Source organism: Monodon monoceros, unplaced genomic scaffold, assembly GCF_005190385.1.
Source record: "Monodon monoceros isolate NGI ecotype Baffin Bay Population unplaced genomic scaffold, NGI_Narwhal_1 Super_Scaffold_11, whole genome shotgun sequence".
Lineage (NCBI taxonomy): Eukaryota > Metazoa > Chordata > Mammalia > Artiodactyla > Monodontidae > Monodon > Monodon monoceros.
This window is the reverse complement of record NW_021703767.1, coordinates 69072963-69091982: the sequence shown is the minus strand read 5'-3', so window position 1 is coordinate 69091982 and position 19020 is coordinate 69072963. Positions and strand designations below refer to the sequence as shown.

General features: G+C 45.2%; 1 protein-coding gene across 8 annotated transcripts in view; it reads left to right on the top strand.

Moving 5' to 3' along the window:
- Positions 1 to 19020, top strand: part of MYLK (myosin light chain kinase) — a 270323-nt gene that overhangs the window by 125967 nt on the left and 125336 nt on the right. For 6 of the 8 annotated variants that reach the window (XM_029214527.1, XM_029214523.1, XM_029214524.1 and 3 more), the window contains one exon: positions 11058 to 11265. The exons of 1 other annotated variant lie outside the window; for it this stretch is intronic. In XM_029214527.1, coding sequence (XP_029070360.1) covers positions 11058 to 11265 — 208 coding nt within the window. Of the gene's footprint in view, positions 1 to 11057; positions 11266 to 16898; positions 17776 to 19020 lie in introns of those variants that run through there. One more of the 8 variants, XM_029214529.1, reaches the window with a different exon arrangement.

Sequence of the window (19020 nt, the reverse complement as noted above, 5' to 3'; positions counted from 1 at the left end):
GACTTTGAAGACATTTCATCTCACCGCAGAGATAAGATGTTGCTTCCATTAAACAAGAAGAGGAGTTTATTCAAAGCAGTTTTGAAAAACTGAGAAAGAAGATTTTTTGAAAAAATTAATGATAGCTAAAATATTAACTTCAATAGACTGGCTGGAAGATGAAAGTCAAGGAAGTCTCCCAGAGAGAACAAAAAGAAGGGGAAAATAAATGAGAAAAGAAGAGAAATGTAAAGGGTCAGTCTAGTAGGGCTAATATCCAACTCGGGAATTCTGTAAAGAGAACATAGTAAAAAACAGTAGAGAGAGAATTGTCAAAACACAAAAATTCCTCACAATTGGAAGATATGCATTGCCAATAATGAAAAGACCTATTACCAAGGGTCCAATACAATGAGTGAACTAAGACCCACACCAAAGCAAATCGTCACGGAACTCTAGACTGTCAGGGATAAAGACAAGATTCTAAAAGTTTGGAATGAAAACACACACACATGCACACGCACGCCACACACCACACACCACACACCGGGTCATAGAGGAAGGACCGCCTTGGCGTTATACCTCTCACAGCAACACTGGATGCCAGAATCATTGCCTGCAGATGCCGTGAAGGAATACCTTCAAAATTCTGAAGAGAAAAAGATATTCTGCTCTAACTCCTTTCCTAGATAAACTGTAAGTTGAGTATAAAGTAGAATATTGATACTTTTGGAAATGCCAGGTTTAAAAATTTAACCTTAAGGAAGGTTAAATTGTCCTTAAGAAACCACTGGAAGGGGACATGTTTAACCAAAGTGGATGGTTAAAGTGGATGGGTGACTGGAAGTCCCTGGACCACTGTGTGTCAGACCTAGACAGCATAGAGTTTAGATTGGAGGACAATGACAGAAGATTCCAGAAGGGCTCTCTCCAAAGAAGAAAAAAATAAAAGCCACTGATGAATTCATTATCTGATGCATTTGACCATTGCTGAGAAGAATTTTATAGTTCTCTTGAAAAGTTGGGTTCTTAAAAAACGAATCAAGCCAGAAGTATGGCAGGTATTAACTCCGGGAAAAATGTAATCGTAATATACGATGTAGCTTGGCAATGAGCAAAGTTAAAATGAAGCAAACACTAACACACTGGCTTAATAAAAATTGGGATGTGGTTATTGGGGGGATGGGGGGAAGGGTTTATGTGGGGGAAGATTTGAGAGCTGAAAACTCATATTCCATATAGAGATGTTAAGAAAGTCTAAAATTAAAAATAATAAAATAAGTAGTTTGTGAGGCTGTTATTTAGAAATACAGGGAAAAAAACCAAAAGAAATGGCTAAAAGACTTGAAGGTGACTTCCTGAAGGAAGTGGAAATTGGGGGTGGGAGGGGTAGCGCAGAGGCCTGCTTTTTTTTTAATGACTTAATGTACATTTTAACCATGTACCTGTCTTGGTGAGAGTGAAACAGTTTAAGACAGCATGTTTGATTGTGTTTTTCAGCCCAGTGGGCAGTCAGACACTGACCTTGCCCAGGGAGCAGCTTTCAGTTCCTTATCTGGCATGATTCTCTATGCAGATCAGGGTACCTTTGAACAGCAGGGCCTGGGGAGGACGTTGTGCCACAGAGTAGCAAACTCACACAGCTGCGTTCTACCCTTTGTGCCAGGTATTTTCTGACAGCATCACAGAGACCCCCTCCTGGCCATACGGATGCAGGCAGCCCGCAAGGTCCTGCTGCCAAAGCCCCACCTGCTCCCCCACCTCCCTCGCAGGCTGCCACCTGGGCGAGTCCGAGCAGAATGCAGGCTTTGTACGATGACGTGCCTGCGGAGCGGGTGGTCAGCGGCTGCCAGGGGAGCCCATTTAAGCCAAGGGGGCCAAGCCGAGATATTCTTAGGTTGTTGGGACCCCCTGGTCACTTTGGCCCGCCTTTGCTTTTAAACAGAATCGCCTCATATTCTTTGAGAGTCCTCATAGGCCAGGACCTTCCCAGTACAATCTGTGGCCAGTTTTTGAGTCTTGTGGCATCTGGGCTGTGCTGTTTGAGGGGTCGTGAGCCATTGCCAAGTGGGCTGCGCGTTATTTGGGGAGGAGCCCTGTGCTCCATCTCTTCTGCCAGTGAAGTATGTCTCTGTCTCCCCAGATCCAGCCATGACTGGCCAGAAACTTCAGATTTATTACCCCAGATTTATTTCCTTCCCGAAACTTGCCCATGCCCTTGAAATTCCAGGGCTGCATAAGTCAGTGAGGCAGAAATCAAGGGGATGGCCTCTGTCTCAGAGTTGCACGTGGTATTACAGGAGTGGAATGATGGTGCAGACAAAACTATAGAGTGGATATTTGTTTCAAAATGTGCTTTGTGATGTTACATAAAATCAATGATCACTTTTCAAAAGGGGTTTGCTCTTTAAATAAAAATAATAAGCCAGTTCAGCTAAGGCAGAAGGTGTTTTCAGTTTAAAGGGTTAGGTTTTTATCTAATTAAGGGTGTGATGCCTCGAAGTTGTCTATAAGAATTCGAGTTGTGTAAGATGAGGTTCAACAAGCCCAGAAGTTCACAAAGTAGTGGTATTTCTTAGGGCAGAAATACAGCTTCGTGCTGTTAAAGCTGGGAGCTGAATGGATTCTAAGGTAACTTATTGTAAGGAATTCCTGACTTTGAAGAAAAGGAGAGACAGAGGATCTAACCTTTCGAATTTGTTAATATACTATTGTACATATGCTATGTCATTTGGTCAGAAACTTGTCCATGGAAGTGGATACTGATATCATCCCATCTTACAGTTGTATAAACTGAGGGTCAGATAAGTAACTTGCCCAACGTCAGGCAACTGTTGCTTGGTGCAGCCAGCATCCAACACAGGTCTGTCTGATTCCAGATGCCATATACCTTCCTGAATTAGTCAGGACTCTTGTTTGCAAGTGACAAACCAACTCCGTGGGTTAAGTGAAAGACATGTACTGTCTCATATGACTGAGTGGATCCCGGCTCTGCCATAGCCCTGCCAGGCTGTGCCTCCCTCTCTTTTCTTCTTCACTGTGTATGTGATGTCTTATTTTGCACATGGCTTCCTTCCCTTAGGTGGAGGCAAGAAAACAGGGGGCAGGGATGGGAAAATATGGCTGTGGACAGATAGCTTCAGGCTTACATCTTCCCAGCTTAGGGTCCCTGTGAAGAGACAGTTTGGTCTCCCTTTATTCTAGTTGAAATTGCAGGGGAGAGCTCTGATTGGCTGACGTGGATCATGCTCATTTTGGAAGTCTGAGCGTTTTGGCCAGGAGGCGGCTGCCTAATGCATCTCACCTGTGGTGGGTAGAGGAGTGAGTCTGCTACCTCAAAGGAGTAGCTTACACTGGGAAAGGTAGGCAGGAGATCCTGAGCAAATCAAACAAAACCAGCCACAGCAATAATTAGTTAAACTTCTATGATACCACACGCCTCTTATTAATATTTTAATATATCTGAGAGTATATCTCAACTTGGCAGTAGAAACTGGAGAGTGAGCTCCCAGGCCAGCTTCACCAGCTGGAGATGCCGTGTCCTTGGACACCATCGTGATGGGGGTAAAGCCAGAACTCAGGGCTTTGAGTAGAGAGGTTTGCAGTAAGGCTGGAATCCCACAGCCATCCCACAAGGACTAGAGTTCAAACAGAAGAACACTTGTTTTTGTAGGAAAACTCTGAATTTGGAAAAACTAGGAAAACATCAATGTGAGAGTTTCCCTATTACACTTAGAATTCTATTTCTTTGTTGGACAGCTTCAGAATTTTAGGTGCTTGTGTCATTGAAAAGGAATCAGGGGCTTTCCTGGTGGCACAGTGGCTAAGAATCTGCCTGCCAATGCAGGGGGCAATGGGTTCAAGTCCTGGTCCGGGAAGATCCCACATGCTGTGGAGTAAGTAAGCCCGTGTGCCACAACTACTGAGCCTGCGCTCTAGAGCCCGTGAGCCACAGCTACTGAGCCCGTGAGCCACAACTAATGAGACCACTTGCCACAACTACTGAAGCCTGCACGCCTAGAGCCCCGTGCTCCACAACAAGAGAAGCCACTGCAATGAGAAGCCCACGCACTGCAACGGAGTAGCCCCAGCTCACCGCAACTAGAGAAAGCCCGCGCAGCAACAAGGATACAACACATCCAAAAATAAAATAAATTAAATAAATAAATTTTTTAAAAAAAGAAAGGGAATCAAAAATGTACATGCATTGATAAGGTGAGCTAGATAAAAGGAAATCAAGCTTTTTGTTTGAAACATTCAGAAGGCCCTGAGGTATAACCCAAGACTGCCAAGCTATAGCCTGTCTCGTACTCTCTGTGGGAGAAACAGGATGTTCTCAGTCTGGCAGATGTAGGGATATGGGGTTGTCTGTGTCTTGGGCCAGAGGAAAAGAAAACGCCATAGAAAGTGAGAGTGCAAAAAACTAAAACTCAAGTTGCTGTATAATCCAGCAATCCCATTCCTGGGCATACATCTGGACAAAACACTAATTTGAAAAGATACCTGCACCACAATGTTCATAGCAGCATTATTTAAAATACCCAAGACATGGAAACAACCTAAATGTCCATGGACAGATGAATGAATAAAGAAGATGTGGTATATATACACAACGGAATATTACTCAGCCATAAAAAGAATGAAATAATGCCATTTGCCTCTACATGGGTGGACCTAGAAGTTATCATACTAAGAGAAGTAAGTCAGAAAGAGAAAGACAAATACCATATGCTATCGCTTATATGTGGAATCTAAAATATGACACAAACAACCTTATCTGTGAAACAGAAACAGACTCACAGACATTAGAGAACAGACTTGTAGCTGCCAAGTGGAAGGAGGGGTGGGGGAGGGATGGATTGGGAGTTTGGGATTAGCAGATAAAAACTGTTATATATAGAATGGATAAACAACAAGGTCCTACTGTATAGCACAGGGAACTATATTCAGTATCCTATAATAAACCATAATGGAAAAGAATATGATAAAGAATGTTAAAAAAAAAAAAAAAGAAAAGAAAGTGAGAGTGGCTGATCACAGAGGCTTTGAGCATCTTTCCCTGATGACCCAGGTGGCATTCTCTGGGCCAGTTTGAGGAATGATTCTCTGCATTCTGCTTTTGTTTTTCATGGAACTGCTTTGGTCCTTGCTGTTTCACAACTTGAACTTAAGGGCAGGGAGCATCCAGCAGTTTAAGCCTCTCAGTAGTTGCTGTTTTTAGCTGGTATGATCTCTTCCTGATGGGTTCTGTGGGTTCACTTAAGGCTTTTGACTGTTGGTTAACAGGATTATTCAAAGCCTTAATTAAGTTCCGCCTGTCCAGTGGGCCATGTGCCAGTTGCTGACACAGACCCAGGCCGCTAAGCTCGGTCATGCCATGCCCATGGCTCACCCTTCACTCTCCACTCTCATAATACACCCATGATGGAAGTTTCATAGGCATTTTCTGTGGTCTGATTTGCTGGGGGTGTTAATGTTTTAGTTCTCCTTTCTGTGCATCCATGTCCATTTATTATCTGGGTGAGCTTATACTTGGAGATGGGACAGAGAATTCTTCAACGCATTCCTCAGCATCACTGATGAACTTCCCATTTTTCACTTTTTAAATCACCAGCCCTGTTCTAGTCATTTATCATAGGAGAATTTCTTTATTATAGAAGAAGCTGCCTTGAAACAGGGGAAGAGGTTCAGAGTGATGTGCTACAGACAGGCCGGCAATCATAGGAAGCATGGAGACAGTTGTGTTGCAGAATCAGCTTGTCCAGCTTGCGGTGGGGTGAGGTGGGGCATCTGTCCAGCAGGTTTCCTTAATTTCCCATTCTTCAGGCTCAGCCGTTCCCATCGTCGATTCAGTTACTCAACAGGTTTCAAAGAAATACTTATTGACAACCCCTCCATCTATTGTTCCCAGCCCCAAGGACTTCTCAGCTCACTGCTCACGTCTTCTTTGTGTATCTTCCCAACTCCCAGTGTCCTGCCGGGCTGTCTCCTTTCACCCTGGCCTTAGGGTAATTCTGGTTTCACTCGTTTTGGTCTCCCTCCGTCCCCCATGTGGGCAGAGTCTCAGTTTCAAGCCCTGCCCAGCTCTGCACTGCAGCTGTGTGGGCTTGCATTGTGCAAACAGGGACAGGCCCACCCAGGAACAAAAGACGTGCAGGAGATCATCAAAAACAGCAAAATCACCCCCTTTCTACCACTCACCGAGCTGAGAAGGCAGATGTGTTGCTCTGAGTCTTGTAGGGGTTGTGAAGGCCAGAGAACCTGGCCTTGTTCTGGGCTTATGCTCTGGTAGCCTGTCCTGGGCAAACTGGAATTAACTGCAAGCCCTTCACACACATCAGAGAAAAATGAAGAGACAGTACCCTTAAGAATGTTTCACTTTCAATCATTAAGTAGATCTTGAGACAGCACCAGGTTCTGAAAAACTCTCCAGCATGGCCAGCTGGTGTGACATGGCAGTGAGCAGCTGCCCGCCTGCAGCCCAGCTTTCGCCTCACCATCCAACACACACAGAATGAGCCCCCATTCCTTTTAAAGGCCTTTTGAGGCCGTAAAGTCTCTGGGGACATTTTATGGCACTGGAGCACAATTTTACTATTTTAAATTATTATAGGGGTTATGGTTACTATATCTTTATTTGTATGACAGATTGTCAGCTATGCCCTTGATTTATTTGATCCCAGGCTTTTGTTCAAGAACACAACCTCCAATTAAATGTGGTTTACTGTGGCAAAAATATGATTCTCCTTAGAATGACCCTCTTTGGGGCCATTTCCAAAAACTCATTATGGTGACAAGTCAGGGCTGCCCACTCATGTTCACAAGCCTTTTTCCTTGTGGTCACTTGATTTTCCCTTATGGAGGATTAGAGAGTATTAAGGCTGTGGGCTGGGGCCCAGGGTAGACTGGAGGGAGAGGAAAGAATCCTCCCCCAGAAGCTAAGTGGGTCACTATTTAGATCCAGACTATTTCAGGAATGGAAGGAGCCGGAGCTATCAAGAGCTGTTTTCTCTTCAATGAAAGGAAGGAATTACAACCTGAAGAGGCTAGGAAGACAAGTCAGACCCAGGACTCAGGCCTGGCTCTTACACTGTCTTCCCTGTTCCACAGTGACTTTCCTAGGCGTGTCTTAGGCATGTGCATGGCACCCATCCCTGTCTATCTTAGACCACTGGGCTATTTCTGCTATAACAGAAATACCACAGGTGGGGTGGTTTCAACAACAGAAATTTATTTCTCACATGTTTGGAGGCTGGGAAGTCCAAAATCAAAGCACCAGCAGATTCAGTGTCTGGAGAGGTCCGGTTCCTGGTTCATAGCTGGCCAGCTTCTCACTCTGTCCTCACACAGTAGAAGGGGTGAGGGAACTCTCTGGGATCTCTTTTGTAAGGGCACTAATCCCATTCATGAGGGTTCCACCCTTCTGACCTAATCACCCCGAAGTCCCCATCTCCCGATATAATCACATTAAGGGTTAGGATTTCGACATGAACTTTGGAGAGACACATTCAGTCTATAGCACTGTCCTCCTGTTACTCCAGGGAAACAGCCCAAGACTTGCTTATGGGATGGCCATGACTTTTGTGAGTTCTTTGTCTTTCTCCCAAAGTGGGGAGCAGATATTGCTGTAACCTAGAGGAGGCTTAGGGTCTATTAGAGATAGACCCTTATTAATGCTTTGGATTCTATAATATTTATGTCACCAAAAATATGAATTTACAGTGAAGCACAGAGAGACAGCCACTCAACTTGGAGACCAAAATTGTGGTCCCAGATCTGCCACTTTACTGCTGGCAAATCATCCACTTCTCCAGGCCCCTTTCCTTTGCTCTCTGGGCTTAATAATATGATTGGCCTTGCATGCTGTCACAGACACTTTTGGTACCCCACTCAGATCCCCTGCACCAGGCTGCTACACCCATTCCCAGCTTCTCTGATTGTTGACTAAGACCTGGGTTCCTGAATCCCTATCTCAGGTTCTGCTTCCTGGGAACCCAACCCAAGACACCTCCCTTGTAGTGTTGCAAGAATCAAATAAGATTCTATATGTGGAAGACCTCTGAAAACTAAAGTATCACTGGGTTTTTACTGTGGTCTTAGACTGGGCTGTAAGAAATCCTCCATCTGTGGATTCTTGGTGGAAGGCCCGTGGTGAAGGCAGATAAGGCGTCCAGGGAGGGCAGGGCTGCTGTCACACAACCACGGGTGTGAGTCCAGGCTTCTCTTCTTTCCCCACCCAGGAGCCCAGGATAGTGGGCCAGCAATAGAAATGAGTTTACTTGAAGTTGAGTAATTTTTAGGTAACGTTAGGTAGTGGTTGAACAAGTTTTTCCTTATTGAGAGGATAAGAATTGGAGCTGAAAATCATTCAGACCTTGGAGCGGAAAAAGGTCATAGAAATTCCTGCCTTTGCTTCAGATGCAGGGTGTACAAAAGTCCATTGCGAACCACAGCTTTCTAATTGGTACCAATTTCAGCATGTTTAAAAATCCCTGGATATTTTAATATATAAGGGTGTTGCAAAGGTGGATCTGTTGGTGTGGGGTGGAGGGGAATGTATATGTATGTAGAAAATGAGAGGGACTTCCCTGGTGGTGCAGTGGTTAAGAACCCAACCTCCAACACAGGGGACTTGGGTTCGATCCCTGGGCAGGGAACTAGATCTCACATGCATGCTGCAACTAAGGAGCACACATGCCGCAACTAAGACCTGGTGCAACCAGGATAAATTAAATAAATAAAAATTGAAAATGAGAGGAAAATGGAAAGGGAAAGAGGGATCTGTGTCCCTGAGGTCTGGAGCACTTGTAATGTCCCCAGTTAAACATTGACGCCTCAGGCCCTGGTGGCCACAGAGTCGGCACCGCTGCAGGGGGCCAGAGTACTTGCTCGTGGAATGCTAAGGACGCCTTTGGTGAAGTTAATGATTCATCTCCTCCCAGTCCCAGGGTTCTGCACTGCCTTTCTCTGACGCTGACAGAAGGCCACCTGATCATCTGGAGGTGGGGCTGGCTCTGCTGACAGGATGGAGGAGAAGATGATGATTCGCAGATTCACTATATGACCAGACTCCCAAGGGGCTTCCTTCTGTAGGAAAGAGTTTCTTTCCTTAGCTGTTTCCTGAAAATATGCTTTCACAGAGAAGAAGAATGCTTTAACACAGTGATTTTCTGATATTCCTTGGCATGAACCTTTGTGCCAAGATAGTGCCACAAGGTGATGTGTTTTATACAGATATGTGGCAATTGCTACCTTCAAACATGCATAATGTTTTTTGTGTACCACTTTTATTTCCATTTCTAGATTTAAGTACCCTGAGGGGCTCCACAGATTAATGAATGGTTGTGCTATACATTCATTATACAGGCGCACGAATATAAAAGGAGCACATATTTGCATTTAATTTTTTTTCTGTTTTACAAAGGTCAGGGGTGTTATTTGCAGGAACATCAGAAAATGATAGTTAAGTAAAAGGAAAAGAGAGACCTAGAGGCAATCGCTGTTAACACTTTGTTTCATATTATAATAGGCATTATGATATGCACGTAGTCCCCTTCAGCAGCATCACCCTGAGATAGGATACGTGCTTGGTGAGGCTGCAATGGCCAGGCGTGACGGCACAGCCACCTCCCCTCCCCTTTCTCCCACGTGCTAATAAAGCATCCTCTCTGACCTTGCTGGGGCGTATGGGAGGATTATTGCTGTCGGTCACTTAAGGCTTTCTTTGTAAATGTAATTTGGGGTCATCCAGGGAATTTTGGTTTGGCTTCATCTGTATCTATGCTCTCTTGTCTTGGAGTGGATCCGTGGATAAAAGCTACTGTTACAACCTATTTGTAACGCCAACACTTTCTTTCTCAGGAGGTTTCTGTGATGTCTTCTGTGCATTTCCAGTGCTAGAATCCCCCAGTTCAGGTCCCAGGCTGTGCATTGACGGGCCAGTCTGAGCCCTGCTCCTCCGAAGATGAGTCCGTTCCAAAGGGCCTGTTGAGTTTCAGGGGTTTCAGCGCCCTTGGGGAACTTCCTCTGAAACTCAAGGTGATTTCTTGGAATTTGTCTCTCTCTGCATTTTCTCCTCTTTGGGGAAATATCTGCTCTCTGAACAAGTTGCCGTGAGGCTCAGATATGCTGAGTATTTAGAAAAGTGCTTAACACTTAGCACTCAACAGATGTTAGCTGCTAACTATTTGTAGAGAAAGAGTGGTCTAGGGCAGCACCGCCTGATAGAAACATCAAGCAAGGCATGTATGTAGCTGTACCTTTCCTAGTAGCCACATTAAAAAAGTAAAGAGAAACAAGTGAAATTAGTTTTAACAATATATTTTATTTAACCCAGTATATCAAAATGACTATCTTTTCAATATGTAATCAGTATTTTAAAATTATCGAGGTAGTCCACATTCTCTTTTCATACTAACTCTTCAAAACCCCACGTATAATTTACATTTACAGTGCAGTTACAGTGCAACTCAGGATCAGCCACGTTTCAAGCGCTCAGTTGCCATGTGTGGCTAGTGGCTGCCATTACTGGGCAGCTCAGATCTAGAACCTTGCTACCCAAGGTGAGTTCTAGGGACCAGCAGCCTCAGCATCATCTGAGAGCTTGTCTGAACTGCAGAATCTCAGGCCCACCCCAAACCTATAGAAGCAGAATCTGCATTTTTAACAAGTGATTCATGTTAGAGTAGGAAGCACTGCTCTAGAATCCCCATGCTCAGTCCCCACACACTGGGGTTCTGATATAATTGGTCCAAGGTTGGACCTGGGCACTAGTATTGCTTTAAATCTCCCCCTGGTGATTCTAATCATGCATCCAGGCTTGAGAGACACTTGTGTGGTGGGCTGTGGAGCCAGGATGCCTGACTCGGCTACTTGCTACCTTCAAGACCTCGAGAAATCTACCAAAACCCTGCATCTCAATCTCCTCCTCTCCAAAATGGAGATGAAAATAGTATTTGTTGCAGGGGATGTTATGAGGATTAAAAGAGTTAATACATGTAAAGCACCCAGAACAACACCTGCCACATAGGAAGTACTCCTTATGTACAAGCTCTCACCCTTTCTTCTTTTCCTTGAAGGTCCGGGGTTACCCAGAGCCCCAAGTGACATGGCACAGAAACGGGCAACCCATTGCCGGTGGGGGCCGCTTCCTGCTGGACTGTGGTACCCGGGGGACTTTCAGCCTTGTGATTCATGCTGTCCGTGAGGAGGACAAGGGAAAGTATACCTGTGAAGCCACCAATGGTAGTGGTGCCCGCCAGGTGACAGTGGAGTTGACGGTAGAAGGTGAGTCCCAAGAGGTGAAAGCCCTGGGGAGAAATGAACCATCAGTTTCCCCAAGGCCTGCAGCTCCTGCCTCAGCCCTCTCTTGGGAGAGGGACGCACAAGAGAAAGCATCCCCATTCCGGAACTCAGGACCTGTTAGTCTGATGGGGGCAATGTGGTCCCTGGAACAAGGGAGGCATCCCAGGAGACAATGTCAGACTGCACATCACCTCCCTTTCTGCTCCAGCCTTCCCCTCGCTTCCCCTCGCACTGAGACTGGCACCAGCCTCCCCATCATGGCCTTACAAAGTGCATCCCGCTCCTGCCTGGCTCTCCAGACCCTTCTCCTACCACTCCTCACCCTGCTCGCTCCACTGTGGTCACACTGGCCCTCTGCTTGTCCTTGAGCAAAGCCTCAGGGCCTTCACCCGGCTGTTCCCTGTGTAAAGAAGAGCTCTTTCCGCAGCCCGGCCCCTGACTCGGCCCCTCACTTCCTTCAGGTCTCTGCTCAGACGTCCCCTCCTTAGAGAACCCTCTCTGACCACCTCATCCCCTGGACTCTCCATCCTCTCACTCCACCCCAAATTTTTCTCCTAGGACTGTCACTGCATCCCATTTGATTATCTCCCCCAAGCCCCACCTCTAACTGGAAGCTCTAGGAGAAGAAGGACTTTATCTTGTTTACTGCTGTTATCTCCAGCATCTAGAAAACTTCCTGGCACATGCTAGATACTGAACTATTTAGAGAATGAGCAATGTTTATTATCATCATTATAAAGTAGTACATGCTCATCATAAAAAACTTTGTAAAACTCAGAAAAATATATAGGAGATAAACATACAAGTGTGTTAACACTGATTAGTTATTTTGCCTTCTTTTCCCTTTGTACTTAAATAAAATTCTGTTAAGTTTATTAACTTTAAAAATTCCAGGAAAACATTTGACCATAAGTAAAACTGTTCCTTTTGCTGCCGGTGTATCTCCCACATGCTGAAGGCACTCCACTGGCGAGAACATTTCCAGTTCAGGCCTCTGGCTGCTGCTTAAAGCCCTGATGTCTAAAAGGACAGGTGGGTTCGTCAGACCCTCAGAAAGATGGCAAGGTTCCCTCCACCCTTCCAGGCCTTTCTAAGGGCTTATAAACCAGAGGGTCAGACTCATTTCTCCTCTCTCAGAAAACAATCCTCCCAGCCTGGTTTTCAGGGGACACTGTGTGCCAGAGAAGGTTCCAGAAGGGGGCGAGGTGTACCTCGGCCAGTGTTTTTCTTGTTTGCTTGCATCATGAAAGGACAGACAGGCTGTTTCACAGAATAGAATATGCATAGTTTGGGTACTTTCCCCAAATTCTTTAACTGAGTGACTCATTCCTTTTAATGGCCTTCAAGTACCTGTGGGCTGGGGCATTGCACATGGAAGGTGGCCCCTGGTCACTCTCTGAATGACCCTCATCTCGGCCAGTTCTGATGCTGTGCTTTCCCCTACAGTATACACTTTTCAATGCCCAAACTTTGAGTTGAGGCCCACAAATAAAATTTACTTTATCCCCTTGTATTAGTCAGCCCAGGCTGCCAATACCAAATACCGCAGACTGCGTGGCTTAAATAACAGAAATGAATTTTCTCACAGTTCTGGAAGCTGGAAGTTCAAGATCAGTCCAGCAGGATTTGGTTTCTGGTGAAGGCTCTTTTCCTGGCTTGCAGAGAGCCGCCTTCTTGCTGTGTCCTTACATGGCGGAGAGAGGGAACTCTCGTGTCGCTTCTTCTTCTTCTAAGGGCCCCACCCTTAGGACCTCACTGAACCTTTGTCAACTCCTCACAGGCCCTGTCTTCAAATACAGTGACACTGTGTGGGGTGAGGGCTTCAACATATGAATTTGGGTGGGGACACAAAAATGTAGTCTATAACACCCCTTTTCTGATTTTCTGTTTGGAGCTGGGGAAACGGGGAATCAGAGGTTCAAGGTTCTGGTCCCAACTTTTGCCGGTCAATGTGCGACTTTAAACTCTGGATCTCTGTTTCTGTAGAATAAAGGGTTTGAATTCAGTGGTCTCTACAACCTGGGCTAGCCCTTGTTTTTTGTGATCCATTGTAAAGGAATGGAGTGGGTTAGGAGTACAGGAGAGCTATATAAAACCCAGGTCGTATGAAACCTTATTTTTTTTTTTTTTTTAGTTCCCATCAGTGAGGACATTAGATCTGATGTCTCAACTAAGCAGGAAAATTTTTATTAGGTCATGGTACTCCGGGCAGAGGAAAAGAAAGAAGGCAGGAGAACTATAGCAAATGAGAGAAGGCTAAGGCTCTCAGCCCTGCGCCCTCCCCTTTGGTTTCAATTTGAGAATGATTGAAGATGCTTTATGCCTTCTAACCCTAGGAGGTAGAGAATGACCTAAAGGCTGCAGTACCTTTAAATGTGAATGGCCTTGTATACTCTCTGCTTCTGCATCAGAGGCCAGTTTCAGCCTATGTGTGGTTTGGGACTACCCCATAGACCATAGCCCTGGAAGGATCCACTCTGGTCTCTTATGCCGTGGATAAGTTGTTGACGGAGCCAGGCTAGCCCAAACCCTTACAAAGGGAATCCAGCAGCCCTCCTGCTTCTCGCCAGCTCTCTGTGCTTTGCTTCTTAGTTATGCTTCTTATTCGGAAAGAGCAGAGCTTCAGGAATTAAGAGTATGACTCATATATGGAGCCTTTTGACCCCCTAATGGTCAAGTTTAGAAGGCAGTGCTATCCAACGGTCTTGGATTTTAGCTCCACTAATTTCTAACTATGGGGAAATTAACCTTTCCGAACCTTATTTCCTTTTCCGTAAACTGATGCTAATGGCTGCCCCATGGGTTGTGTAAAGGTCAGCGCAGCACTGACAAATAGTAGGCACTCAATAAATGGTAACCTTGTGATGTTCAAACGTGGCATTAATATCCTGAGAACTACTTGCAGAGGGAAATCCTTGTGCGGAGAATAGAGGAGAAAGCTTTCTCCCCTGATTTCCTTTGGTAACCAGGGCCAAGAAGCATGCACTCTCCTCCTTGAGGGCAAGCATCTTCACGACAGGACCATTCATGACCTGTGCAGCCCTAGTCTGAGCCCTGGAAAGGCTTTGTGTAGCCAGCCCTGACAAAGGCTTGGTGCAGAGCAGGGAAGAGACGTGGTGCCTGCTTTCTGGGAGCTTTCTGTATAATGTAGGGGCCACAGCCTGTTCTCCAGCCCCACGCTGTCCAGAGAAATACAATTGACCCTTGAACTATATGAGTTTGAACCTCGCAGGTTCACCTATATGGGGATTTTTTAAAATAGTAAATACCACAGTATTACACAGTCTGAGGTTGGTTGAATCTGCAATGTGGAACCGCAGACACAGAGGAACGACGGACATGCAGAGGGGCTGACTCTAAGTTGTACATGGATTTTCAACGGCGGGGAGGGTGGGCACCCCTGACCCCCTCATTGTTAAAGGGTCGACTGTATAATGTGAGCCACATGTGTCATCTCAAGTTTTCTAGTAGCCACATTTTTTTTTAAGTTGAAATCGAATTTAATAAAATACTTTAACTTAACCCAGTATATCCAAGATACTATCATTTCAACATATAAAAATTATTTCTGAGATATTTTACATTCTTCAACATTTGCAGCGTATTTTACATGGTAACACATCTCAATTCAGACCAGCCGTATTTCAAGAGCTCAATAACTACGGGTGACTAATGCCTACTGTACTGGACAGCACAGCTCTAGAAGCTTGAATAGGGGTAAACAAGGCTTACACGGAGAAAAAAGAGAAGCCCACGTGTAGGAACAAGGTGGCAGGTTGTCCTGGGCAATCACATCCACAGAGTGAACCTAGGGCGTGGGGTGGAGTGAGGGGCGGGGCTGAAATGAGAGATTTACCCGAGACGTGGTGGTCTGACTTTGAGAAGGTCCTTTGTGTTTCAGGGACCAGAGAGTCACTTAAGTCATTTCAAGTAATAGAGGGTTAATTTTAAGGCCATGAGTTCAGGAACCCAGGGAAAGCCAAACTGGAGGCCCAGAGGTGATCCAGGCCTCAGGATGGCTCATACTCACCTTATAGGCTTGTTTAATACAAATGCAAGGGCACCCAAATCACCTGGGGGAATCTTGTTAAAATGCAGATTCGGGTTCTGTAGGCCTAGAGTAGGGCCCAAGTGTCTGCACTTCTAACCAGCCCCTGGGTGATGCCCGTGCTGCTGGTCCACAGGTCACACTTTGAGTAGCAAGGAAGGATTCAGTTACAGATGTGATATATTTTTCCTAGTACAAATGATTCTCAAATGTGAGCATTTGGGCAAGTGGTTGCCCTTTTGCAGACCCATGGTCACAGCAAGTGTCCTTAGGGTGACCATTCATCCCAGCATGCCTGCTCTACCAATGTAATTATAAATAGAGCCTCCTTTGACTTTCAAAAGAGTCCCCGTTTGGATAATAAATTGCATGGTTACCCTAGTCATGATCAACATGTCTGGTGCACTGGGCAGTGAGTAAAGCTTTAAAGATGATGTTGAGAAATAAGGGCTTATTCTAGGGGAAGAGGAGTAGCAAGAGAGTGGAGAGCGATAGTTTCAGAGGAAGTGGATAAAGTTTATTTTCATCTCTGAAAAATAAATTCTAAGCCATTAACGACTCCGCCTAAGAATGCAATGAACAACTGAAAAAATAACTTTAAAAATAGCGAATATGTATTCGCTGGGGAATAGATTCGGCCAGGGGCTCCTTCCTCTTGGGAGTTTTCTTTGAAATGAGTAAATGAAGGTGGAGGGTAGGCAAAGACCTGTTTCCTCCCTCCTTTCTGGATCCAGCCTTGACCATCACTCTTTCTTCTCTATTAAGTACACTATCCTTCATGCAAATTCCTCCTCCTTCACCTCCATTCCTGGGTGATTCTTCCCCCAGCTCCCTCCTCTGTAGGTGATAGGTTCTGAGGCTGCCACTTTTGTCTCTGTCGAAAAGCAAAGACATGTCCCCTCATCTTGGAATGTCTCACACAAGCAAAGAGTGCATCCCTCTATCCATTGCCTCGTTCACCACTCTGTTTCTCTCTGTGTCAGGCCCAATTCAGACAGGCTTTCTGCCCCCTTGGAGTTTACTTCCAATGGGGAAAGAGAGACTATAAATAGGTAACAAATATCACTTTTGCAGTAGAATTAAGTGCTCCCTGACCATGCGAGCGAAAGAGAGCCAGGTGGCAGAAAGAGAGCCAGGTGGCAGGCCACCTAGAATGTGGCGGCAGAAAGGAGAGTGACCCCATGTCATGGGATTTAAGGGAGAAGACTGGCCTTAGTGACCGCTAGCCAAGCTATTCTGGTGCTGCTGGCACCAGCATTCTCTGGTGATTTTGAATTTGTAGGAAATGCTTCTGCGCCATGTCTTTTGCTACTACCCTTTTCCAGGGTCAGACTTCTCAGATGCCTTTATTTTCACATTGGATTGAATTGATGACATTATATACTTGAACCCATGTCTATTTACAATGGCTGAGTTTTAAATTATTGTATTCCTCAAGAACGTCTTTCGTGATTTTCCTTTTGTTTTGTTGTTCTCTTCTTTTGTACTGTCTTCTTTTACCTAAATTTTCTACCTTCTTAAAGACCTGTAATTATATTTCCCATTTGTATTCTTTATAAACTCTTTTCAGTCTGTTATACTCACTGATGACTCTTCTTTCTGTAGGGGCATATGCCCTATTTTTTTTCTTACCCAGTCAGAATATTAAAATGTTCTGAGTTCTTGTCCTTTTCTGTCTCATCAATGGGAAAAATATAAATATGGTAGAGATAAAGATTATTCTTTTTGCCCCTCCAGTCTCTTTGCTGTGAAACAGTTGTGTGTCAAGACTGCCTCACTTATTTGCTACACGGAAGAGTTAGATGACAAATGACTTGGTCCCATTCTGTTCTGGAAGCATGCCTTCCAAATCTCCTCCTCCCCTCCCTCTGTTGTTTTCACCTTCCAGTTTCACTTTGCCTCTTTTCCCCTCCAAAATACACGCCAGTACCCCTGGCTGGCCCAGCTGCCATCTTTTCTTCCCATCTCTAACTCCTCTACCCATTTCTCCCATCTCCACCCCCAGACCTTTCCCATTTGCTTGTAGTTCTAGCCTCTTCTTCATTCATCAGACCTCATTGCTCGTGCTAACTTTGTGCTGGGATCTAAGAGCAGCAAGACTTGGTTATTGCTCTCAAGAGACTTTCTCGACCTCATATTTCATTGTTATGTTGCAATTAAGTAACAACATGAGGATGCATTTAGGAAGTGCTGGCTTTGTGCGGTGCCCTGTGGGAGATGAAATGCTTTGTCACATCCTTTCTGCAAGAACCTGTTTGGTCAGCTAAGACGTAGACACATTAAAAGCTAAGTAAAAGCACAACCCCAAGACAGCACAGGTTTACTTGCCAAATGATCGGCACTTCCGCTCTGTAAACTTGGAGGAGGACGAGACATCTGGAGGCTGAAGTGGTCTGCGATATCTTCTCGGAGGAGGAGGGGCTTGGCTAGCCCGGACAGAGCGAGTGAGATTTGGATGGCAGATTCTGATTCTGATGCTGGGGATAGGAGGAAAGTGGTTAAGAGTTAGGGCCTGGGGTGGAGGGTGGGGTGAGTGGACGGGCAGGAGCAGAGAGTAGTGGGAAATAAAGCTGAAGGACAGATTGGGAGGAGACTGTGGGAGGTCTGGAGCACAAGGCGAGGCGGTTTTTAGAGTCATATCCGTTCCAGAGTATGAGTGGACGATTCTGCCCTTAATTGTTGCTTTTCCATTTTCCTACGGCATGTAGCTCTCCAGGTGAACTGCTGCCCTTAGCCACAGCTTGAGGGACAGACCTACTATGTGCTTGCTTTGCTTCATGAATCTTTTTAACTTTACCTTTATTTTTCTGAACACACGGGTTTATTACAAGTATTACGATCACAGATTTTTCATGTGTTCTGTTAGTCTTTGATACATCATCACTTTGCATGATCCCCAACAAAAATGGGTTGCTTATTAGTACGATGACTTTCTCCAGAACCATGCTTAAAATAACCTTCCCATATGCTGCACTTGCTCACTGGGTGGCTTCTGATCAGACACCTGTACAGTAGCCACAGCCAGATGACTCCTACCACATCAGACCCACAAGTGGGGAGCGGCTCAAACCAGAGGTAAATTTCTCTTTGTTTCCTCCCTGATAAATTGATACAAGATCAGTCTTTATGACTTAAGTACTGAAGGGAATACCTGCTACTTGGCTTGGTGTTTTGGGAGGGAATCACAGTGGAAAGTGACTCTTGAGAAGTGAGCTGGCATGCCTGTGATCCTTGGCCTCAGAAAGAAGACTCTAAAGAAAACAGCTATTTTGTCTCTGCAGAGGATCTAAATTCCTCTTTAGAGTACTTATGTAAGACAGTTGAGAGATCACTGGCTGCAATTTATTGAACTCTTCCCCCCTCCAAAACAAAACTTCGCGTCCCTACTCCTTTGAACTCATTGGGTAGGATATATGACTACCTTATCCATCAATGACCAGGAAGTGATCTGTCTTCTAAGTGGTGGATATTTTATTTCAACCCCCTGAGGAAGAACTGGTTCTTTAGTGCATCAGTTTCCTGAGGACCCAAACAGAACTCCTGAAATGTCTACTAGGCGCCCTGGGATAACCTCCTTAGCCTCTATGCAAGGATGTATGGTTGACCCTTGAATAACAGTTTTGAACTGCATGAGTCCACTTATATATGGATTTTTTTTCAATAAATAGAGTACCTGTATTTTCATTTTA